This window comes from Archocentrus centrarchus, chromosome 24, assembly GCF_007364275.1.
Source record: "Archocentrus centrarchus isolate MPI-CPG fArcCen1 chromosome 24, fArcCen1, whole genome shotgun sequence".
Classification (NCBI taxonomy): domain Eukaryota; kingdom Metazoa; phylum Chordata; class Actinopteri; order Cichliformes; family Cichlidae; genus Archocentrus; species Archocentrus centrarchus.
Genome location: NC_044369.1, coordinates 1596184 through 1622034, shown reverse-complemented (window position 1 = coordinate 1622034; position 25851 = coordinate 1596184). Strand labels below are relative to the sequence as shown.

Below are 25851 nucleotides of genomic sequence, written 5' to 3'. Positions count from 1 at the left end.
CCGCTGGGAATTAGCCGTCACATTCCAAACATGTCATCGGAGGACAATGAAAAAGGTGGATGTCCTGCTAAACAGCACCGCTCTGCTGGATGGTGATGTCATCCCCCCATCCTTATATGGACACAGAGGCCCTGCCCTTGTGTGGACACTGAGGGGGGAGGAGGAGGAGGGGTTCAAGTCTTCTTCTTCACCGTTTTGCTGGACAGCAGGGGGCTGGACAGCAGGTGAAATAACATACATAAGGAGTCCACATTCAAGTTCAGATGTTTCTTTTGTCTCATCCTTACTGGTGCTCCAGTTTTAACCCTGTGCTCCCTGCAGCAGCCCCGCAGCATCTAAACAGAAACAATGCAGCAGTACAAGGCGGGAGTTTCTGCTTGGGGGAGGACAATGGCAGACGTGCACCGCCTCTCTCATTATTATCCCTTAGTGTCGTGCAAAGGGAGAGGACGTGGACATAAATTCTCTATAGTAGCTAAGTTTTGTGTGTGTGTGTGTGTGTGTGCGCTGCAGGCAGCAGAGGAGGCCTGTGGTTTGCATTGCAGAGGCTCCTAAATGAACCAACCATGAGCAAAGAGCTTACAGATGCTCACAGTTCTTCATTATTCCAAATGCATGTGATACATAAATACCAAACTGTACAGTAACTGCCTGCGTTTTGTGGCTTTGATACTGAATGTTTGTAATTTAGAGAGCCGGGAAATCTCTCTCAGCTCCATTAAAATACATTCATTCAAAAAGCATGCACTCATAAGAGAAAATTGAGAAAATATATAGCTAACGATTTGTAATCAATTATGCTTATAGGTCTGACAACACCAGCTGAGAGATGCAGTCTCTCCAGCGTGTCGTGAGTCTGCCATGGGGCCTCACCCCAGTTCGACATGCATGTAATACCTCATCCAGGAGGCATCCTGGATGAGGCTGAACCACCTCAGCTGGCTCCTTTTGATGTGGAGGAGCAGCAGCTCTGCTCTGAGCCCCTCTCAAATGACCTCCTCCTCACCCCGTGTCTAAGAAAGAGCCCAGACCCCCGTCAGTGGAAGCTAAATTTCCACCCTTATTCTTCCAGTCACTGGGAATGTGCATCAAGCAGCAGACGGACAGTTTCGCCTTCACACGGCTCCAGCATGCACTGCACTGCAGACTCTGCACCAACATCCAGGTTTTCCAGCAAGCAAATCTTTGATAGGGTTTAAAATTTTAATGCACTTTAGATTTCACTAAGATTTACAAATAGATTTCATGTTTTGTTGAATATGACCATAAAAAAGTGACTGAGCCCATAAAGTCATCAAGAAAGTCTCTGCTGAGGGCCAGAGAGCTGAAGTCTACCTTCAGCTTTTACATCCATCTTTTCTCTCACCTGTGGTTAGCGAGCACACCAATGATGCTACATGTGTTAGCCATCTCTCTTCACCTGATGCACCCCCAACTTCCCATAACTGGAAAATCCTGGGTCCAGCCAGAACAGATGGAAACCATGCTGGGTGATCCCATGGCTTTGGACATCCATCTTTATGATCTCAACCATCCTGATCTAAATACAGTCTTCCTGTGAGGGATAAGGTCGGAGGACAAGTTCATTTCAGATATAAAATTCTTCTCTTCCTCCCAGCTTTCATTCAGATTGCTGCTCCTTGCTCATGGGACGGATTATCTGTCATCACTGCCTCGTTGGCAGATGACGGCTCTGCAGAAATCTTCTCTGTGTCTATTCATATCCTCAGCACTGACCGAGAGAGAAGGAAGAGAGCCCCAAACAACCGGAAAACCGAGCCAGGCTGAGCCCACAGCAAACATCAGACCAGGACATGCTGATCTGAAGCCAATAATAGTCGCAGTAATTACTATTAACATGTTGAACGCTTTGATACAGAGGAGGCATGTTTAACACAAACTGGAAAATCTCCACCGCTGTGAAATTACAGAGAATCAAACCTTCATTTTTCTAAAGCGAAGCCTGATTTATCGGTCAAAACTCTGACATCTCAAACCACATTAACCCACCCGGGTCAGGGCCCTCTGGGTGGCCGTAACGAAAAGCTCAGTAATTCATGCTGCTCATACTGTTGCATCCCCCCCAACACCACTAACATTACATTTATAGGCCAGCAAGCATGAAGCTGCTCATTGCTTGTTCCATAACGAGGAATCACTTTTAAACCGATTCAGAAAGGAGCAAATTATTCATCATAAAAATAAGATAAAAGCTCACCGTTTCATTCTGTCATGATTTTCAACCATATATATGTCATGGTGATAAATAGTTTCCACGAATGCCAACAAATACATCAGCAGGCGATGGAGGAGACCAAACCCAGAGCTGAAAGGGTGAATGAGACTCCAAGTTAAAGTCGAAGCCGCCAGAATGTGAGCAAAGTGGATCCACACGCAGGACGCCACAGAGGCAGGAAAGGCAAGGAGGCACAAAACGACGTACTGATGAAAAACAGGACGGAGCAGCGGCTAGGGGACGAGATAACAGGAAGTTACATACACAGGGACAGATAACATGATGAGGCACAGGTGGGAACAGAGCACAGGTGAGACAATCAGCAGCAGGTGAACATAATGAGGGGGAAACAGAAGTTTCCTTATGAAGTGATCACAGAGAGTTTAGTTTTTTTAAGCTCAAAAATGAAAACGTGACACGTTTGCTGCTTAAATTTAAATTTGCTTTGCAGAATCTTAAACTGCATAATTCTCAGTTTGGGGCTTTTGTTGAGACTAAAAACGTATTCTACAAAGCTCAGTGGTATTTTTACCTCATGATCTTTTTGACATTCCTTCCTTCATTAGTTAATCTCTGTGTGATTTTAGCCAAATTTACTTAATTTATTGCTTAGATCAATAAAGAGCAGAAAATGAAGACAGGAAGAATTTCCTTAAAGTGTCCAGAAGTCTTTACAAAACACTGGAGGTGTAAACACACCTGCTCAAAGTACATGGATTCAAACCCTGCGCTGCTATAGACACAATTATTTATGTTCATAAGGTCGTCTCTCGATGCGTGTTTTGTGCAGCTGAAGTTGTCTGTGACTGTTGTTATGCAAACAGAGCCTTGTAATCATCCATCAGGATCTCTGCAGGGAGTGACATCACCCTCAGCGTTCGGGGTCGACACTTCGGCGATGTGAGTCTGCGCGCTGACTGCAGCCAGCAGGAATGTGTTATCAGAGCGAGCGGAGAGCTGAGATCAGGGCGAATCTGCAAACTGCAGCCTCCCCAACAACCTCTCTGTGAACCTCTCTGTGAGCGGGTCGAGTCGAAACTGAACACCCTGAAAATCCTAATGTTATGACTCCGGTCTGTCCTGCAAACCACTGAAACACCACCGTTTCTGCTCCAGTACAGCCTTTAACCGATGTTCACTGTGTGAGCATTTCCTAAAAATCCTTCAAATATAGCCAATAAATAAATATGCGTGTTCTGTAGTTTTTCTGATCATATCCTGCATACTCAGATTTCAGATTTCTTTCAGCTCTAGTTTGGGTCTCCTCCCCATTTTTAGAGAAAAATCCATTTCTTTATCTGCAGCTAGAAAGTCAGGTGATTCAGATTTTTATGACTTTTCCTAAAACCCCAGCTGACAGAAACAGCAGGGTTCACACACACACACACTCATGCTTCTTAAACCATCACTGAAGAATAGATAAATGTAAAATGCTGCTTTGAGCCACGCAGACAGATCTGAGAGCCAGTGAAGCATTTCTCCACATTCAGGCGGGTCTGAGCGTTCATGGAGCGTGAGGAGCAGCTGTGATGTTCTGCTGTGCAGATCTTCTCATGTCATCGCCCACGTTTGGCTGGTGATGGAGGTCAGGTCATCAGAGGTCTTATCAGATCGCCACACGCGTTCCTGATATTCAGTTTGCGAGGCCCGTGTTCAACTTTCCAAAACCAAAGAACCCGATGAGTGGCAACAATTTTCCACTGTGTGTGTATCTGTGTGTGTCTGGGTGTGTGTGTAAAATCTACTGTATTATGTGTTTTTAATCTGAATATTTGCAGTGATGCTTCTTTTTGCAGCATTTAAAACAATAAGAAGCCCAGAGTTGAATCAAAATGTGTAAAATTGCATAAAGAGAAAAATAGAACCTGGAGCAGGCTTTCAGATGAAGGTCGGAGCAAACTCTGCATTAGGAGATCGAAGCGTTTGGTGGAAATCTCATTTTTGGTCCGTTTCCAGTCTTTGTTTACATGTTGAAAAAATACAGTCAGTACAGCTATTTTAATGCATCCTTGTGTGACACCGGCCTCTGATCACAGACTGTAAAAGAGGGGCAGAGCTACCTTATGACACGTATTGCTTTGTGACCACATGTGGATGAGAGGGTGAAGCACTAAATTAGCAGTGATAAAATGTGCAGGTATAACGCACATAAACAGCTATCTGCCAATTATTGCTGAGAAACAGGTGAACAGTAGCATGAAGCACAGACTTCCTGTTTGGTCCCTTTAATACAAATATCAGACAGCATAAACATGGCTGAGAGGTCCAGCTCAGGGACTAATTTGCAGACACTAGTGGCTGCCTCTTAATATAATCATTCTAGATGGATTCATAGTATTAAAAAAATCATCCCACATAATTGTTATGAAGCTAAACCATCTACAGAGACCAAAGTGTTTTCTGTATCAGGCTGTAAACATGTTTATGTCTGCAGTAACGTTTTAACATGGGAGTCTATGGGGACTGACTCACTGCTGGAGACAGCCTCAAGTGGACACCGGAGGAACTGCAGTTTTAGCACTTTGGGTAGAAACTAAGCTGCTGCACTGACAGTATTTAAACTGATGCTGGGTACAGTAACAGCAGTATAGCATCACCTGATGGCTCTGAGTGGCTCACAGAGACAGTGTTACAGCAAAGGTATGCTCAGGTTTAAATCGAGACTTCAGCCTGAACCTACCAAACACACTACCATAGCACTGCTGGGCACCTCCTGCTGGCTTCTGTGGATCACATCAGTGTAAACGTGATGCAGTGCAGCTCAGACTCTCTAACAGCTCGCATCGGTCGATGCTGCGTTCTGCTGTTCGTGATGGCTCGATAAGGCGCATTTCACCACCTCTCCTATCAGACATCATCTGAAACCCTGCTCTGGGTTTTATCTGACATGTCTGGACAAATAAACATGCGTCTGCAGAACACGTGTTCTTCCAAGAGCAACTGATCTCCCAGAGATATTTTAAGAAACATTATCCCAGAATCTGAACCTCTTACTGATTCCATAAAGTAATAGATCACAGCTCTGTGGGCTTCTCCTAAAAACAGGAATATTACAGATAACATCATTCAGCATCTGGCTGCCACAGTAACTCACATGCAGTGCTGGGCGTACTCACATTACATTTACCTGTATAACACAGTGTTGTGCTGTGATGTCTTCAGCTAACTACGTGATGGTTGGATAAAAAATAAATCCATGTGCAGCAGTTACTTCACCTCAGGCCACGTGGGTGATGGGACAAACAGGAGTACTTCTAATCTGAGGAATGTGGCAGGAAAACCAAAAATGCACCACTGTGCACTGAGCACAGCGAGGTCATGATTGAGATTTGTAGCTTTTCTGTTATTTAAGCTCCAAGCTGAAAAGCCTCTGGGATTTTGTTTCGCAGGGAGGCAGAGACGAGCGGCCTCAGCTCATGACGACAGTTTTTCTGAGAAGCATTTGTCATGCAGATCCTCCCGAGTCACTTTTGTTGGGTGTTTTAGCGAGATACTTCAAAAACACTCACGTGCCACATAACCACACTTCTGCATGCTTAGCTTTGAGGTGACAGAACTAATGTTGTTTGTTTCTAATTTCCTGGCTCCAAACCTGTAAGCAACATGACACTGAAGCTCAACAAGCACCTGCAGGTAACAAAAGAGACGAACAGGCTTGTAAGGATGGTACAACTCCACCTATCACTGTTCCTCCAGCAGAACCACAACATTTTTCTGCAAAGTGCTCTGTGAGCTGGTTTTCACCCACTCCACAGTCAGCTTTGTGCTAATACTTAAAAAAACTACTGAGAGAAAGAGCCTCTGTGCATCCTCTGTGTAAGGACAGGGCGGTGGGGACGAAGCCAAGCAGCACAGGAACACAGAGCAGCTGCACACACAGCTGATCAATTCAATTCAATTCAATTCAATTCAATTTTATTTATATAGCGCCAAATCACAACAAACTGTCACCTCAAGGCGCTTTGTATTGTGGGTAAAGACCCTACAATAATACAGAGAAAACCCAACAGTCAAAATGACCCCCTATGAGCAGCACTTGGCGACAGTGGAAAGGAAAAACTCCCTTTTAACAGGAAGAAACCTCCAGCAGAACCAGGCTCAGGGAGGGGGGGTCATCTGCCGGGACCGGTTGGGCTGAGGGGAGAGAAAGACATGCTGTGGAAGAGAGCCAGAGATTAATATCAATTAATGATTAAATGCAGAGTGGAGTATAAACAAAGTAAATAAGGTGAATGAGAAACAGTGCATTATGTGAACCCCCCAGCAGACTAGGCCTATAGCAGCATAACTAAGGGATGGTTCAGGGTCACCTGATCCAGCCCTAACTATAAGCTTTATCATAAAGGAAAGTTTTAAGCCTAATCTTAAAAATAGAGAGGGTGTCTGTCTCCCGAATCCAAGCTGGGAGCTGGTTCCACAGAAGAGGGGCCTGAAAGCTGAAGGCTCTGCCTCCCATTCTACTCTTAAGTATCCTAGGAACCACAACCTAGCGATTCAAGGAGAACATGCGGCTAAACATGTCGCTCCTGGTCTGATTGGGGAGGGGCCCAGAGAAAACTACAGAGTCCGACATCGTTTTTGCAAAGTTACACACCGAGTCAATATTAATTTTAGTGACCTCCGATTGGCGTAACCGGGTGTCATTACTGCCGACGTGAATAACGATCTTACCAAATCTACGATTAGCCTTAGCCAGCAGTTTCAAATTTCCATGAATGTCGCCTGCTCTGGCCCCTGGAAGACATTTGACTATGGTCGCCGGTGTCTCTAGCTTCACGTTTCTCAAAACAGAGTCGCCAATAACCAAAGTTTGTTCCTCGGCGGGTGTGTCGCCGAGTGGAGAAAAACGGTTAGAGACGTGAACAGGTTGGTGGTGTACCCGGGGCTTCTGCTTAGGACTACGCTTCCTCCTCACCGTCACCCAGCCGGCCTGTTTTCCCTGCTGCTCGGGATCTGCTGGGGGGGAGCTAACGGCGGCTAAGCTACCATGGTCCGCACCCGCTACAGGGGCCTGGCTAGATGCAGGATTTTCCAGGGTGCGGAGCCGAGTCTCCAGTTCAGAAAGCCTGGCCTCCAGAGCTACAAACAGACTACATTTATTACAAGTACCGTTACTGCTAAAGGAGGCCGAGGAGTAACTAAACATGTGACACCCAGAGCAGGAAAGTGCAGGAGAGACAGGAGAAGAAGCCATGCTGGTAGTGAGTCGGCTAAGGGCTAAGCTACTAGCTGAGCTAAGCTAGCGAATTTCTAAAAACAAATAAAGTGAGTAATGTGAATACAGGTGATTCAGCAAAGAGTATGCTATTTAAAGTAGGTGAAGATTACACTAAAATATGTTATTATCCAGATAAATCGAGTTATACAGATATAACAGCTAACAGACAGCAAAACACTGTGCTCCGAAACAGGAACAGGAAGTGATACAATACCGCAGTGAGAGCCAACACTCAGGAAACAAGACACAGGTGGAAACAGTTCAGGTGGAGCAGAGGGGAAAGCAGCAACAACAGAAAAAAGTGGTGGTAGTTACCCCTCAGTTGGTGAAGTCACATCATAAAACCTTGAGTTGAGCGTTTTTCCCACCACCATCTTGGGGATTTTGAAACAGGAAGTAACAAGCAAGGGGTGGAGCTGACTGAGAAACTGAGGATACTGCATGCCCAGTGGATAAGAGCTTGTGATTGACAAGCCTTTAGCCAGTGAGCATACCCTTTTTTTTTTCACCCTAATAGGGCTGTATGTTGTTCCAGTCATGAAGGCCTCGAGATTAGTTGGCGACTGCCTGAGTATTGAAGTAGTTGCCAGGTAGGCTGGCGAGCAGTTTCCTGCATGACTAAGGCCTAATATGACCTGAAATTAGTGCCCGAGGCCATAAACTCATCACGGAGGTGTTTGCTGAGGCCACGGGGAGCTGAGGGTTGTGTTCTCATTGACAACCACAAGCTGACGATTGGTGGATTAATACTGAAATATTGATACTTCCGATACCAGACCTTTATGCTTTAAAATCCGAAACCTAGGAGTTACATTTGACCAAGCTCTTAGCCTTGAGAAACATGTTAATAGCCTTGTGCGATCATGCTTTTTTCATTTGCGAAATGTTGCTCGCCTCAGTCGAATGGTGTCCAAGCCGGAATTGGAAATTATTGTTCCTGCTTTTGTCTCCTCTCGGTTGGACTACTGTCATTCGTTATACATTGGTCTCAGCAAATCGTCTTTGGATCGCCTCCAGTTGGTCCAAAATGCTGCTGCCAGGCTACTTAAAGGATCCCCTGAGTGGTCTCATGTGACACCTATCTTGTCATCTCTGCACTGGCTCCCCATAAAGTTCAGATCCCAGTTTAAGATCTTGGTGATCACTTTCAGAGCTCTGCATGGTCAAATGCCTGAATACATTAGTGAGCTCTTACACCCACACATAACGCACAGACTGCTGAGGTCTTCTGACCAAAATCTGTTAGTGGTTCCTCGCTCTAAGCTAAAAGCTAAGGGAGACTGTGCTTTCGAGGTAGCAGCTCCCTAAAGCACTTTGTGATTTTATCTAGAAAGGTGCTATATAAATAAATTTTACTTACTTAAAATTGATTCTCAAATCCAAGTATCAATTCTTTCAATACTTCAGTCATTTGAGATAATGTATCTTAACAAGAACATGTTAGAAAGTAACTAAATTATTGAGATCTTGCCTAAATGAGACGGGGTTTATGGAAACTACTTTTTCTTCCGCCTGGTAAGTGTGTAATGCGTAAGGACGTAATGCCTAAGCGCAGCATGCTGCTGCTGCTCACTCACTCAAACGTAGACACAATGGCAAAACATAAAAGAAGTCACCCGTGGAGCTATTTCAGCTCCACAAACAGCCAAGATGCAATCTGTGATGTTTGTGGGAAATGAGTAATAAATGAGGCTGAGACCTCAATGTACATCTGAGTTTAAAATAAATAAATCAGAGTGATTTTTGTGTTTTTTATGAAGCCAAGATTTGAATTACACCACTTTTTTTTAGATTTACCACACACATTAGGTGTTTTTGCACAAAGTATCGGTTTCGGATCGATATCGGATCAGTATCGGATCGGTATCGCCGATACCAGCTTGAATTTTACTCAGTATTAGATCAGAAATGAAATCTGTGGTATCGAACATCACTACCACAAGCGTGATGAGTCGCCCCCTGCTGGTCACTAAATAGAATGCAGCAGTGTCTGTGCTGCCACAGACGCTCTAAACTACTACAATTAACTTGGGCTTGGTTGTTACTACAATTTAGCATTTTATTAAATCATCAAATTGCATAACTTAATTTTAAAAAGCATGTCAGTAGAATCCACCTGAGGAAGCACAGTGATCACAAAAGCTAACTTTCAAAATAAAACAGGAAATAACCTAAAGAAGAACCTAAAGAAGAACCTAAAGAAGAAGGCATGAGGAAACACAAAGAGGTACAACAAATACAACAGGGAGTAATGCAAACACAGCAATGACTTCATATCTGCATGGACTAAGTAAGTAAAGAAATGCATCAGTTAAAAAAAAAAAATGTAATACATTATTATTTTGCTCACAAGACCAGAAAATGTTAATTAATCAGCTGCTGAAAATAGTCCCCAGCACTTAAGGAAAGGTGCAGTGTGCCCGCTGTTTCATTTAAAATTCATCTTCAATAGTTTGATTTTACAGATTTAAATCATCTCCTTCAGGAACCACTTGGCTCTGAGCTAAGAGCTGCTGCCAGAGGAAAGCATGAAAATGCTGAGAAACCTGATAATTTTGGTCTTTTAATGGACCTTTATTTAGACTAACACCAGACTTTCTCTCAACATTTGAGACTTCTGGATTCTTTTAATGCCAAAGTAAGAAATGAAAAAAGGGCTTCTGTCCTTGTGCCTGTGCTCACCTCTCTCTGTCCTGCTCCAGCAGGTTGGTGAAGTCGTCGCTCTTGTTGATGAAGTCGGCGTGCTTTCGTTTCTCGTTGTCCAGCTCCATGACGGTGCGGCGGTGGCATTTCTCAGCCAGCAGCAGCTGCTCCAGCATCCGTCTGTACGTCTCCTTCTGTTTGTCCTCCAGACGGTCCAACTGAGGGGGAAACACGTCAACACTCATTATCAACGACAACCCGCAGCCCGACACCGCATCTGCCAGCACAGTATCCCAAACCATTAGCCATGGTCACGGTGAGACTGTGGGAGAGACTCGCTCCACACAATTCAGAAGTTGTCACGCTTACTGCACATTTGTTCAGCCTTGTTGCTGCAGCGCAGCCCGCAGATTTCACTGAGCGTGGAAAATCGGGTTTTGCTGCCATTCAGCTCGCCAGAGAATCATGTTAGGATCCCATGAACTCTGGCATAAACGCACCTCCAAAGTTTTACAACAGTTTTATAGCTGGGTATAAGGTGTACTAATTATGGGAGCTGCTTCACTGAGGTCATGATCGTTTTCTCTGCCCTGTTTCACCTGAGGTTTCCTCCACCCACTTCGAACAGCAGGCACACTTTCATATTCAGAAAAACATGTTTATGCTAAAAATGTTTAACAAACCCTTTTGGCTACTTATTTTCTTTAAAAAGTCTTTGCAACCTTCCAAAATAAACCTAAAGCTATCAGCAAAATATGCAGAAACAGCCTCTATGACTTTATTTCTGGAGTGATGTATTTGTGGATGTGCACGTTTCCATCAGCACCGGGAGTTTCTCCTCTGACCTGTGGTGTACCTCAAGGTTCTGTCCTGGGTCCAGATCAGTTTTCTTTATATTTGTTGCTGCTTGGGTTTGCATTATTTCTCTTTGCCTTAAAGACCTTAAGACGGTACTGTGGTCCTGAAATCATTACCCTGGCTGTGATGTATAGCAACAATTTTAATATATATATATATATATATATATATATATATATATATATATATATATATATATATATATATATATATATATATATATATATATTTTAAAAGCACCTGCACAGGCTCGCTCCAGGCTATCAGATCTGTTTTCTGTCCTGTGCTGCTTGCTTTGGTCCGTTCATCGGGAGCTTGTGGTCTTTCTCAGCTCAGCTCTGCCTTCCTCTCATGATCAGGTTGTCTATCTCTTTAAAAGTTTTTGAATCCTGACTGAATCCAGTTTTAGTTTAGGTTCAGTTCACAGTGTTGTTTACCGCAGTGCATCATCAAGCATTTTGTGTCACCTGCTGACCTCAGCCATGGGCTTCTCGTACACGTCGTCTGTGCTGCTGCCGCTGTGGGTGAGCAGGGCGTCTCTCTGCAGGGCCTGCAGGGGTTTGGTGGGCACAGCGGCGCCGTAGTGGGCCTCCAGAGTCTCCGGTCGGGTTTTATCGGACTTCAGCAGGCCGATGATGTCCTCTCTGGCCTGAGGAGACACAACAGAGGCTTTTGAGCACATCAACAAATATCCACACCATGACTCATATGTTATATTGTGGATATTTGTGTTCTGAGGTTTGGTGATCGGCGCTGGCTGAGGCAGGAGGCACACTTGAATGAGACAAAGCTGACTCAAAGTTTGGGCTTAAGTTTTGCAAACCAGGAAATTTAAAACAAAAGACAATGAAAAGTATGTAAAATACACCAACATACAAACTAAAATGATGCAATGAAAACACATTAAATCACAGATTTGAACTGTTGATTTTCATTTAAAATAAATGTATGCCTTAAAATTTCTTCTTGTTTGGAAAAAGATCAACGCAGTTAAATATAAACATCATCAGCTGTCAGTAGCTTCACTTACAAACATGATGAGATGCCTTCACTTTCACACACTTTCTGTTTAAAGGAGATCAAATCTGCTCATTTCCAGCTGCAGATAATTATGGAGCATAATTCAGTCCAAAATGATCCTTTTTTATTTTATACTGAGCCTCATGCAGCCCCTCAGTCTATCCTCTGTCTGAAACAAGCTGTTTTAGCTCCTCCCGCTTTAAGCCAACCTTCTACTGATTGGCTGCCCCTCGTAAACAGAAGGCTTGAACAGCAAGTGGGTGGGGCTTCTGTGCCTGGACAACCCAGAGTGAAACCAAAAGTTTAGAGCAGGGATTATCTGTACATACACTGGCAACATTATTTGAAACTTAATGAGTGTCCACCATATGACCAGGATATAGTTTATGACAGGAACAGAGAGGCAGGAAAGGTCCTCTTTAAGTCTTCCAGGTTTGTGCCAGCAGAGGGCGCTGTTTCCTCCATGCAGTATTTCATTTCACAGATCCGCAGCTATGACACCAGCTGCTTGGTTTAAAAGCATCACACTCACCACTGTTTTCTCAGCACTGGAAATATAAATTAATTTATCATCATCTGCACACAAAGGGCCCAACAGTCTGCTGCTCCACCTCTTCAGTCTATCAGCTGAAAGTTTAATAAATGTTTCCAAACCACAATCTTAATATTTTATATGCTTTCAGTATGCTGTGATATCTATTTCAGGTCTTGTGTTCTTATTTCGTGTGTCTTATACAGTATTGTCAGTAAGTGAGTGTTGTTGCAGCCAGTTGTGGCTCCTGAAGATTAGCGTTGTAATTTCATACAAAGCATCCAAATTTGGTCCTGTTCTTGGCCACCAGGCCACTAGTGAAGGTTAGGGTTCAATGCAGGACACCACAGAGGCAGCCAGGCAAAGGATGGACAAAGGAAAATAACCACACATGGTGCTGCTGGATTGAGCGGGATAAATGCAAACCGTGGCCGACAGAAGTCCAGCAAGTAAACAAGAAAGAAACTAAAAGAGAAAAACAACTAACACAAGGAGACGAGAGACAGCCGGAAAACCCGTGAGACGGGACTCACAAAATGATACAAACTGACAAAGAGGGAGAAAAAGCAGAAAAAACTCAACAGAAGGACCGAAAATCAAACTGCAGCATCATCTGGGCCGAAACCAGGCTGCCAAAAACTGCATTTCCTCTAATGACCACTTGAGGCTCACCCCAAAAGTGAGTTACAGAATTTAGTCAGAAACATTTTAACATGAAGTCTGACTCACTGCTGGAGCCAGCCTCTAGTGGCCACTGGAGGAACTGCACTTTGCTGTTTCGGCTCCTGGAGTTGCTGCTTGGTTAAAATGTAAATGTCACAGGTGAAACTGTCACGTTTAAAGCCTGACACAAAAACACTTTTAGTCTCTTAGTTTTTATATAACTCACCACCTGGATTTGTTAAGGCTTAAACTTAATTGGTGTCTGAGCTGGTGCTAGCTGTCCGCTAGGCTAAACTGGACCTCGGGACTGTGTTTGTGCTGTTGCTGCCTTTTAGAGCATTTTTAATTTCAGTTAATTGCTCAGAGTCTAGAAGGCAATGGCTGGCTTCATAATGGCTACACCCATCTTTTATTTACAGTCCATGTCCAAAATTGCATGAATGAGACTTTATTTAAAAGGCAGCTCTTGTAGTGACTGAAAATGTGCTTATTTATCATAAATCTGACCCGAACTGGGTCACCGTCCACCTGGCAGCATGTCTCAAACAGGAAGAAAGAGAGCAAATATGCTGGGGACTATTTTCAGCAGCAGTTAATCCACATTTGATACTCATGTGAGTGTTTGTTGCATTGGGAGGTTGTATGTGGGTCTGGTTTAAATAAACTACAGTGTGTGTGTTCATAGAGATGAAGTATGATATCGCCCGAGGGAAGAGTGCGGCTCGCTGATGTGTTTTTAATAGTTTCTGGATGATAGCGGAGCTCAGAGGAATAAGCTAAATATAAGGCTGTTAGTTTAGGTATATATATGAGATTTGTGGACATGCAGAAAGTATATGATGATGTTTGGTGTATTTTTGCTGTTGTCATGCTGCAGCAAACTCTCCTTTTGTGTTTAAAATCTAGAGTCCGTTTTGTGTCATCAAGCACCTGAAATGTGAAACAAAGCAGAACAAAAGCAAAATGTTGCTGCGCGTTGATTATTTCTCTGCCTGATGGAAAATATTCAACACGCCCAAACAGATGAGCAGGATGGAAACGGAGGGCGAGGCAGCAGCATCCTGCCTCTCCAGAGACAGGTTTATAAATGTGTCTCCATTAGAAAATCATTATCAGACTGGAACCCAGAAGCAGCTGGTGGGCTGTTTCCTCCAAATCTCACCCATCACATGCTGTGAAATGTCAATATGTCTCAGCAATGATGGAAAACTCTGCTGCATTTATGGCTTTCACATCCCCAAACAGCTTTAGGCAAAGAAAAAGAAAAGAATCAACACTTCAGCCGCGGTCGTCATCTCAATCAATACGATTAATTATTAAGATAACTGTTTCTGCTGTAATGAAACTGTAGCTGAGTCAGCTGGTCATAACGCTGACGTCAGGCGCCTCCTGCCTCTCCTCGCTGGCGTGTGATGCTGCAGCCGTGGCTGAAACGATGCTACGAGGGCAACAACTGAACTGCAGATGAACCGATGTTCACTCTGTTTCCATGAATGATGAAAGTTCAGTCAGACAAAGTGAGAAATATCAGATTGTTGCAATGAATAAATCAAACGCACGTCTTTGTTTTCTTAATCCAGCAGTTTGGTTGCTAAATGTGAACAGATGGCTACACAGTGTCCACACACACACACACACACACACACACACAAGTGCCAGAGCCTGTTTTTAAATTAATGAACACTTTTAAGCCTTTTACATGTGTGTGTGAGAGGAAAACAGCTGTTTGATGGCCTGGAGGAGCAGCGGGAAGAGCCTCCTGTTGGCGCTGGTCTAAGAGAGAAGACCTGAGCTGGAAGGCTGGAGCAGAGGGCGGTGCCTTGGTTGTAGTAAGGCTCAAAACACTGTGTGACTTAACCTGCAGCGTGAGCCGTGCATGTTAGTCAGTCAGGTGAGAAAAGGACAGGAGCCCCTTTTTAATGTTCTGGAGCACAACAAGGACGTTCTTTTCTCATTGTATATGTTGCCTCTAGGGTCGATTTTTAGGAAACATAATATTTGTTTCCACTGTTTTGCTGACGACATCCAGGTGTATATGCCCATCAAACTGAACAGCAGAGATCCATGGGAACCCCTGCTGAACTGTCTAAGTGACATCAAGTCCTGGATGAGAAACAATTTCCTAAAACTTAATGAAAGCAAAACCGAGGTCATATGCTTTGGTAAATTTGACCCCTCAAGCTACTCCTCTGGCACTCCGAGTCATTTGGCTCCTCACTGTCGTGATGCTGTGAAAAATCTGGGTGTCATTTTAGATAGTAGTTTTAAAATGGAGAAGCAAGTAAGTGCTGTTACCAAAATCAGTTTTTACCAACTCAGAGTTATTGCCAAGGTAAAACCTTATCTCCCACAGCAGGACCTGGAAAAAGTTATTCATGCTTTTATTACTTCCCGCCTGGACTACTGTAATTCTCTGTACTTTGGCATAGATCAATCATCTGTGCGCCGCCTGCAGGTAGTCCAGAATGCGGCAGCTCGTCTTTTAACCGGTTTAAAAAAGCATGAACACATTACCCCAGTCCTGTCATCCCTTCACTGGCTCCCTGTCCGTTTTAGAATCGATTTTAAGATTTTATTGCTTACTTTTAAAGCCTTAAACGGACTGGCACCTTTGTATCTGTCTGAGCTGCTTCACTGTCACACCCCTGTAAGAGCTCTGAGGTCATCGAACCAGCTGCTCTTACAGAGGCCTAAAACTAGACTAAAACAGAGAGGTGATCGAGCTTTTGCAGCAGCAGCACCAAAGCTATGGAACGATCTACCTCTCCATATCCGCACAGCTCAGACGATACACACATTTAAATCTCTATTAAAAAAACATTTCTTTTCCTTGGCATTTGGCTGCAGTGCTACCTCCTTTTAGATGATTGTTTTATGGTATTTTATGGTACTTGTTTTAAACGTTTTAATTTTTAATTTTCTTATGTTATTTATTGTTCTTAATGCTTTTATTTATTTACTTTTATTTTATTATTTTATTTATTTATTTATATATTTTTATTTTTATTTAGTATAGTCCTTGGGGTTACAGATCTTGTACAGCACTTTGGTCAACGTCGTTGTTTTAAATGTGCTTTATAAATAAACTTGACTTGACTTGACTTGACTTGACTTGACCTGTAGCTCACCTGGCTGAGCAGGTGACCCACATGCTGAAAGGCTGCAGGGGCCTGGGTTTCATAAGTTTCCCGTCATTCCCCTGGCTCTCTCCCTACTTTCCTGCTGCTTTTTACTCTGTCCTGTCCAATAAAGGCTAAAAAAAAGAAGGCTATTTTTGCTGGGATGCACCAGCTACAGGGACCTTTGTGTTCTGCACGTTTCATTTTCAAGGTCAGAGGACGTTTGTGGTTTGGGTTGAACGAGATTAACCTGCTGATCGCTCAGCTCACTCTCACTAAAGCCACAACCCAACAGAAGCCTTCTGTATAAATTAGCCACACCGGAGGGACCGAGTTAAAAATTCCCTTTAGCTTGGGACCATGGTTATATTTAGATAAACACATCATGTTATGAACCTTTTCTGTGTTGAACCCGTCATTACATTCAATAATTTTCCTAACTATGAACATGACTGCCACCATATAACTGCACACCTGCCCTCTCAGGTGCAGATTCTCCTGGCAGTGCTGAGTTTGTGGGCGATTATCCATCTGTCCACCACACAAACGTGATCACAGCAAATTATGGAAATGTTAATCAGAAGCATCACAGATGTGCTCAAACAGTCAACATGAAAAAAGTGAAAAAGGAAAAAGGAAAATGTACAGCAAGGAGAATCTAACAGGAAAGAGGAACAACATGAGCGCACGCCATCCATACCTGAACCTCTCCCTCCATGATTCCCAGCAGCTGAAGAAGGTCCTTCTTGGACAGATCTGGTGTTGCTGGTTTCCGGCTCTCTGCGGCTTTCTGAGGTTTCTTCGCTGAGCCCGACACCCCCGTCCTCCCATCCTTCTCCTCTCTGTGGACTTTCATCTTCCTCTTCATCAGCTCTGGCGTGTTTTCATCCTCCTGCTTGATGAAACCTTTAGCTGGCTGGATGTGTCCATCATCTGGACCTTCCGTGGTGCAGGTTCTCGATCGCATCTTTTACCTGTGGGAAAAACGACAGAAATGGAAACCAGTAGATGAAACAATGAGCCAAGAAAGCCAGATGTTTGTCAGGTTATATCAATACTGTAATTTTTTACGTTATTTTCCTTCTTTCAGGGAGTCTTTGGTCTCAGCTTGTAGAGATTTCCTTGACTTGAAGGTTTGTTTTGGACGCACGCGCCCATCAACAGAATCATTTTGTTTGCAGCTCAGTGTCAGATTTCAGCTGTAAGCACGACAAAGACATTAGCAAGTGATGAAATGACTTTGACAGGAAAATAAAGGCAATAAAATGTTAACCATGATGGATCACAGAGGCCACCTTTCAAAATTTCAAACTCTGCAAAGATGTTTTCACTGTAGATGGAAACTAACTGGCACTGATGCAGCAGCAGCCTGGAAGCTCCAAACCACAGACTGTATATGAAAGATGCACACCAGACATCACCCGCTGGCTTATGGAGCACCGCTTCAAAGCTTTCTCAACTTTGACGTTTTGGCCGTCGCCATTATTCACAGCCTTGAGTCCTATTTTTTGTAGCAGGCTGTAAAGAGGCTTATTTCTGCTGTGTAGTTGAACGTTTTAACATGGGAGTCTATGGGAACTGACTGTCTTTGGGAGCCAGCCTCTAGTGGCCGTTAGAGAAACTGCAGTTGAGTTGAGTCGGCACTTGGTCAGAACGAAGGGTCATTTCTTTGTCAAGTTAGTTTTGGTTTCACATCACAGTCACACAGGCACACCAAAATAAAAAGGTCATAATGTCCTCACCTACGTGGGCTGCACCTCCACCCTACAGTATATTTGACAGTGACTGGTTTGGAGGTGGAGCTGTGCTGTCACATTAACTTCATTACCACTTTGTTTTTATAGATGTCCAGAGAAAAACAAAATGAAATGAATGATGAAACAATAAACTAAAACATTTCAGGGAGGTTTAAAACTTTTTCCACAAGTTTGTTTTTTGGATCCGTTGTCGACAGCAGGGGTGTTTACATGGACACGAGTAACCTGAGCAGGAGAAAGAAGTCGCGTTCTTCACATGTAAACATCAAGTCTTGATTTACGAGACTATATCCCATATTTATCAAAACCCAAACATGCTGCAGTACTGTTAAATGCTGGGATGTAAATCATGTTGTAAATTGAAAGCTCTGGATCTGCCTGACGGTCCTCACCAGCGGTCAAGAATGAGGTTCAGTGCTCCTGGTTCAGGCTGCTCTCCGAGGCGTCTCAGGCAGAAACTTGGAGAGATCATATGTTTGGCTCTGGGAACCCTCCGAGATCCTCAGAAGAACATGGAAAGTGTTTCTTGTCAAAGGACATCTGAAATAATCTGCTTCCACCCTGACACAAGGTTTGATTGGCAGAAAAATGGATGGCTGTGAAAGAAGTTGGGATTCTGTGTGAAGTGACACAACAGAAACACAATGGTGGCAGCAAGAAAGTCGCACTTTGATGAACTGCGCTGAAAGACATTACATTACATTTACATTTCAGACGGATGAAAGCTTTGTTGATGGTGTGGAGCTCCCTGTGATCAAAGCCAGGCTACACCTCATAACATCTCTGTGAGAGAACACGCACTGTTACACCAAGCTGCTCGCTGTGAGAGTGAAAATTAGGTCCATCATCGCATCACTGGAGGATAAATCCAGTCAGCTGGCTGTGACTTCCACACTCATTCATGAGGAAAGAGGAAAAAGGAGTTGCGGGCCGAGGTTCACGGACGGTGCGGGTCTGGGTGACTAAGCCAGAGAGAATCCTGGCAGGCCAGAGGCAGCAACCATGATACCAATATTACAAATGCCTGTTATTAATAGTTGTTTCAGGGGAGATGCCAAAATTTATTCTGTGTCAAAACCACAAAGCTAAAAAGAAAAGGTTGAACTGGGGGGGCCAAAATCCAAAACTGGGAAAGCTCGGCTCAGCAGCTGGAGGTTCAGGCGTCAGACGAAGAACAGATTGAGGAGTTCTGGGCAAGAATCTGAAGATATGGGACTAAATCACTGATCCAGTGGTGTCTCACAAAGGGAAGGAATGGATCAGCATCCAGATCACCTCTGAAAAAAATAAGAATATAAGAAAACAAATGTCGCAGTTTAAAAGTTTTTGAAAGGTTTCATTTTAACCTTTAACCTTTAGAAATATTCATTTTTTCCAAAGAATTCCTGGAACTGCCAAACAAAAACTGCGCTGACATCAGGCTCCAAGTATGATGAAGCTGGGGAGGGTGTTCAGTGATGCTGAGCAGGCCCTTCGCTCTGCAGTGAAACGGTGAGTAAGCAGCGAGCCTTTGTTTACTCGCCTCTGTGGTTTCCATTTTGGTTGCTACGTGTTGCATCAAACGGTTTTAGAGGTTTCCACTGGGCGCTCAGTCCCAGATCAGTAAACTCATCCGTCCAAACCGTTTACCTTCCCAGGAGGAGCTCTGAGTCATCGCTTCACTGCGACCTCATCGGCGTCGCATCCTGATGAAGCACTGATGAAAGAGGCTGCTTGAAGAGTTTACAGTGAAACACGCAGCTTCTTCAGCACCAAAAGCCAGATTTATGTCTCGAGTAATATTAGAAAGCTCCTCCTCGTCCTTCTCGGTGCTGTCGACAGGGTGTCGTCCACCATCTGTAACGTTCAAGGACCGGTGAGCTCACTGTTACATACACAGAACAGAACAGTTATGCAGAGAGGGGCGAGGCGCTGTTCTTGATATAAGTGGTTTCATTTGTTATATTATAAATGGCTCCCTCGATAGACAAAATTATCTAGTTTCCCCTTTTTTGACATTATTTCATTCTGATGATAAAAACATTTGATTTCCAACATGTGGGGAGTGCGTCCTTCACATCTGCGCCTACATGAAGTCATGCACTTCATGAAAACGGTGACATGTAGGTGGACTCAGACTGCTTTACACTGCAGCACACCAAAGGGCCGAGGATGCACTCTACTGCAACGAGCGAGTCCTCCGTACTGCGTTAGATTCCCGAGGAACAAATGAAGAATAAACTGCAGGCTGCACTTTCAGTCCTCCCTTGTGAGCGATATTTATGGAGACATGATGAGGATAAAATGGTCTCTGATTTACACCTCAGCCTGGCTTAAACCTCTGACAGCTGTGGCCTGGGGGGTCGACACATGAGACCACGAGGATGAGTGGCAGCACGGTGTTTAGAGAGCTCATCCAATAATGACAAGGTCACAGGTTTGACCCCATGATCGACAACTGTTTCCAAAGCATTTTAGGGGACGAGCTTTAATCTCTGAGTTTATATTGTGTTCTTAAATAATAACCCAACATTTAGTGTAATTCTACTTCCTGATTGTTTCACATAAAAATATAATTTATTGCACAAAACCAGTCCTGCAGACTCTGGAGTCAGGTGGGAGGCACTCACTAATTTTCCATGGAATAACCCTTTATTTATCTGAGCCTGTTGGGTCAGCACATAAGACGTTAACTCTCTGGTGTTTCAGTAATGGATGTTTTTAATTCTGTCGATGCTGCGCTCTGCGATCAGGGGCGGGTGTAACTTAACCTGAGGCCTGTACAGCCTGTCACAGTGTAAATACAGCTGACGGGCGTCCTTGCAGCAGTCGCAGCTGTTTGTTTGGTGAAATTTAAAGAGGTATTTTTAGGGTCTCCCCACTTGTGTCCAGAGTGCAACAAGGGGAGGCTCCGGGGCTATCACTTTATGAGCCATCAGCAATCCCAGAGATGCCTGAACCTCGACTTCACTTCACAGCTGCAGCTCTCACACGCCTCCACAGCAGCAGTAAACAAAGTGCCTGTTAATCAGGCGAGCCTGAGATGCCTCTGAATGAGCAGAGGTCACAGAAAACACCGGAGCAGTTACTGAACACCCACCGGTTCAGGTTTCTTTGTTGTTGTTCATATTGTCCAGATAAAGACGTGTCAGAGGGTAAATATGGATCATACAACATGAACGGCGTCTCTTGTTCATTAAAGAAACAAAGCGCTACAATACAAATTCTGACAAAGCTGCGACACTGTGGAGAACATACATAAAAACAATTTCAATTCAATTCAATTCAATTTTATTTATATAGCGCCAAATCACAACAAACTGTCGCCTCAAGGCGCTTTGTATTGTGGGTAAAGACCCTACAATAATACAGAAAAAACCCAACAGTCAAAACGACCCCCTATGAGCAAGCACTTGGTGACAGTGGAAAGGAAAAACTCCCTTTTAACAGGAAGAAACCTCCAGCAGAACCAGGCTCAGGGAGGGGCAGTCATCTGCCGCGACCGGTTGGGCTGAGGGGAGAGAAAGACATGCTGTGGAAGAGAGCCAGAGATTGATATCAATTAATGATTAAATGCAGAGTGGAGTATAAACAACGTAAATAAGGTGAATGAGAAACAGTGCATTATGTGAACCCCCCAGCAGACTAGGCCTATAGCAGCATAACTAAGGGATGGTTCAGGGTCACCTGATCCAGCCCTAACTATAAGCTTTATCATAAAGGAAAGTTTTAAGCCTAATCTTAAAAATAGAGAGGGTGTCTGTCTCCCGAATCCAAGCTGGAAGCTGGTTCCACAGAAGAGGCGCCTGAAAGCTGAAGGCTCTGCCTCCCATTCTACTCTTAAGTATCCGAGGAACCACAAGTAAGCCAGCAGTCTGAGAGCGAAGTGCTCTGTTGGGGTGATATGGTACTATGAGGTCTTTGAGATAAGATGGTGCCTGATTATTCAAGACCTTGTATGTGAGGAGAAGAATTTTAAATTCTATTCTAGATTTAACAGGGAGCCAATGAAGAGAAGCCAATATGGGAGAAATATGCTCTCTCTTTCTAGTCCCTGTCAGGACTCTAGCTGCAGCATTTTGGATCAGCTGAAGGCTTTTCAGGAAGCTTTTAGGACAGCCTGATAATAATGAATTACAATAATCCAGCCTAGAAGTAATAAATGCATGAATGAGCTTTTCAGCATCACTCTGAGAAAGGATGTTTCTAATTTTAGAAATATTGCGCAAATGCAAAAAAGCGGTCCTACATATTTGTTTAATATGTGCATTGAAGGACATATCCTGGTCAAAAATGACTCCAAGATTTCTCACAGTGTTACTGGAGGCCAAAGTAATGCCATCCATAGTAAGTATCTGGTTAGACACCATGTTTCTAAGATTTGTGGGGCCGAGAACAAGAATTTCAGTTTTATCTGAATTTAGAAGCAGGAAATTAGAGGTCATCCAGGCCTTAATGTCTTTAAGACATTCCTGCAGTTTAACTAATTGATGTGTGTCATCTGGCTTCATTGATAGGTAAAGCTGAGTATCATCTGCATAACAATGAAAATTGATGCAGTGCTTTCTAATAATACTGCCTAAGGAAAGCATGTATAATGTAAATAAAATTGGTCCTAGCACAGAACCCTGTGGAACTCCATAATTAACCTTAGTGTGTGAAGAAGACTCCCCATTTACATGAACAAATTGGAGTCTATGAGATAAATATGATTCAAACCACTGCAGTGCAGTACCTTTAATACCTATAGTATGCTCTAATCTCTGTAATAGAATGTTATGGTCAACAGTATCAAAAGCTGCACTGAGGTCCAACAGGACAAGAACAGAGATGAGTCCACTGTCAGAGGCTCTAAGAAGATCATTTGTAACCTTCACTAATGCTGTTTCTGTACTGTGATGAATTCTGAAACCTGACTGAAACTCTTCAAATAAACCGTTCCTCTGCAGATGATCAGTTAGCTGTTTTACAACTACTCTTTCAAGAATCTTTGAGAGAAAAGGAAGGTTGGAGATTGGCCTATAATTAGCTAAGACAACTGGGTCAAGTGATGGCTTTTTAAGCAGAGGTTTAATTACAGCCACCTTGAAGGTCTGTGGTACATAGCCAACTAATAAAGACTGATTGATCATTTTTAAGATTGAAGCATCAATAATTGGAAAGACTTCTTTGAACAGTCTAGTAGGAATGGGATCTAACAAACATGTTGCTGGTTTGGAGGAAGTAACTATTTAAGTTAACTCAGAAAGATCAACTGGAGCAAAAGAGTCTAAACAAATACCAGCAGTGCTGAAAGCAGCCGAACATGAAGAATAATCTTTGAGATGGTTATGAATCATTTTTTCTCTAATGTCTAAAATTTTATTTGTAAAGAAATCCATGAAGTCACTACTAGTTAACGTGAAAGGAATACTCGGCTCTACAGAGCTCTGACTCTTTGTCAGCCTGGCTACAGTGCTGAAAACAAACCTGGGGTTGTTCTTATTTTCTTCAATTAATGATGAATAGTAAGATGTCCTAGCTTTACGGAGGGCTTTTTTATAGAGCAACAAACTTTTTTTCCAGGCTAAATGAGCATCTTCTAATTTAGTGAGACGCCATTCCCTCTCCAGCTTTCGGGTTATCTGCTTTAAGCTGTGCGTTTGTGAATTATACCACGGAGTCAGGCACTTCTGATTTGAAGCTTTCCTTTTCAGAGGAGCCACAGTATCCAAAGTTATACGCAGTGAGGATGTAAAATTATTGACGAGATAATCGACCTCACTGGGAGCAGAGTTTAGGTAGCTGCTCTGCACTGTGTTGGCACATGGCACTGAAGAGCATAACAATGAAGGAATTAGATCCTTAAACTTAGTTACAGCACTTTCAGAAAGACTTCTACTGTAATAAAACTTATTCCCCGCTGCTGTGTAATCCATTAAAGTAAATGTAAATGTTACTAAGAAATGATCAGACAGGAGGGGGCTTTCAGGGAATACTGTTAAGTCTTCAGTTTCTATGCCATATGTCAGGACAAGATCCAGAGTATGATTAAAGTGGTGGGTGGGCTCCTTTACATTTTGAGAGAAGCCAATTGAATCTAACAATAGATTAAATGCAGTGTTGAGGCTGTCATTCTCAGCATCTACATGGATGTTAAAATCACCCACTATAATTATTTTATCTGAACTGAGCACTAAATCAGATAAAAAGTCTGAGAAATCAGACAGAAACTCTGAGTAGGGACCAGGTGGGCGATAGATAATAACAAATAAAACAGGTTTTTGATTTTCCCAATTAGGATGGACAAGACTAAGAGTCAGGCTTTCAAAAGAATGAAAACTTTGTCTGGGTCTTTGATTAATTAATAAACTGGAATTGAAGATTGCAGCTAATCCTCCTCCTCGACCTGTGCTTCGAGCATTCTGACAGTTACTGTGACTCAGGGGTGTTGATTCATTTAAACTAACATATTCATCCTGCTGTAACCAGGTTTCTGTAAGGCAGAATAAATCAATACGTTGATCAATTATTAAATCATTTACTAATAGGGACTTGGAAGAGAGAGACCTAATGTTTAATAATCCACATTTAATTGTTTTATTTTTTGGTGCAGTTGATGAAGCTGTATTATTTATTGTTTTTGAATTTTTATGCTTAAATAGCTTTTTGCTGATTTTAGCTTTGGTTTTTGGTGGTCTGGGAGCAGGCACCGACTCTATGGGGATGGGGTTTTGGGGGGATGGCAGGAGGAGAGAAGCTGCAGAGAGGCGTGTAAGACTGCAACTCTGCTTCCTGGTCTCAACCCTGGGTAGTCAGTTTTTAGGAGGGTTAATAAATTTGGCCAGATTTCTAGAAATGAGAGCTGCTCCATCCAAAGTGGGATGGATGCCGTCTCTCCTAACAAGACCAGGTTTTCCCCAGAAACTTTGCCAATTATCTATGAAGCCCACGTCATTTTTTGGACAGCACTCAGACAGCCAGCGATTCAAGGAGAACATGCGGCTAAACATGTCGCTCCTGGTCTGATTGGGGAGGGGCCCAGAGAAAACTACAGAGTCCGACATCGTTTTTGCAAAGTTACACACCGAGTCAATATTAATTTTAGTGACCTCCGATTGGCGTAACCGGGTGTCATTACTGCCGACGTGAATAATGATCTTACCAAATCTACGATTAGCCTTAGCCAGCAGTTTCAAATTTCCATGAATGTCGCCTGCTCTGGCCCCTGGAAGACATTTGACTATGGTCGCCGGTGTCTCTAGCTTCACGTTTCTCAAAACAGAGTCACCAATAACCAGAGTTTGTTCCTCGGCGGGTGTGTCTAATGATCTGCAAATCTCATAAACTCAGATCTTATTCACAGCAGAACACAGAAAACATATCAGATGTTTAAATTATTAAAATTATTTACATTTAAGGAAAATATGAGCTTTTTAAAAATTTGATGGCAGCAACACGTCAAAAAAGTTTCCCGCTGTGCACCCCCCCGCTTTAACATCACTCCATAAACTTCCTGTCTGATGGAGGATTCCAGCTGCTCAGCACTCCTGGAGCTGCTTTGTCCTGGTTTTGGGTTCCTGATGCTCCAGATGTTCTCAGCTGGTCAGTGGTCTGGACTGCAGGCCGGGTCAGCACCCGGACTCTCATGCTGCTGGAACAGCTGCAGGATGCAGTTCAGCATCGTCCTGCTGAAGTCTGAAGGAGACGTCTGTGGATGGGAGCTGCTCTGAAACCTGGATACACCTTTCAGCTCTGATGGAGCCTTTCCAGATGTGTCAGCTGGAGGTTCCTCTGATGCACCCCCCCCATACCATCAGAGATGCAGGCTTTGAACCGAGCGCTGA

At 43.4% G+C, this 25851-nt stretch overlaps 1 protein-coding gene across 4 annotated transcripts in view; it reads right to left on the bottom strand.

The window, feature by feature from the left end:
- The window catches only part of filip1b (filamin A interacting protein 1b), a 44782-nt gene that overhangs the window by 5578 nt on the left and 13353 nt on the right, over positions 1-25851 (bottom strand). Inside the window, exons 1-4 of one of the 4 annotated variants that reach the window (XM_030722097.1) lie at positions 16990-17077; positions 11986-12020; positions 11431-11604; positions 10137-10315 (exon numbers count right to left, since the gene is read on the bottom strand). In XM_030722097.1, the coding sequence (XP_030577957.1) occupies positions 10137-10315; positions 11431-11604; positions 11986-11991 (359 nt within the window). In that variant the 5' untranslated portion in view covers positions 11992-12020; positions 16990-17077. Of the gene's footprint in view, positions 1-2218; positions 2425-7769; positions 7834-10136; positions 10316-11430; positions 11605-11985; positions 12021-16989; positions 17264-25851 lie in introns of those variants that run through there. The other 3 variants (XM_030722096.1, XM_030722099.1, XM_030722098.1) reach the window with 3 other exon arrangements.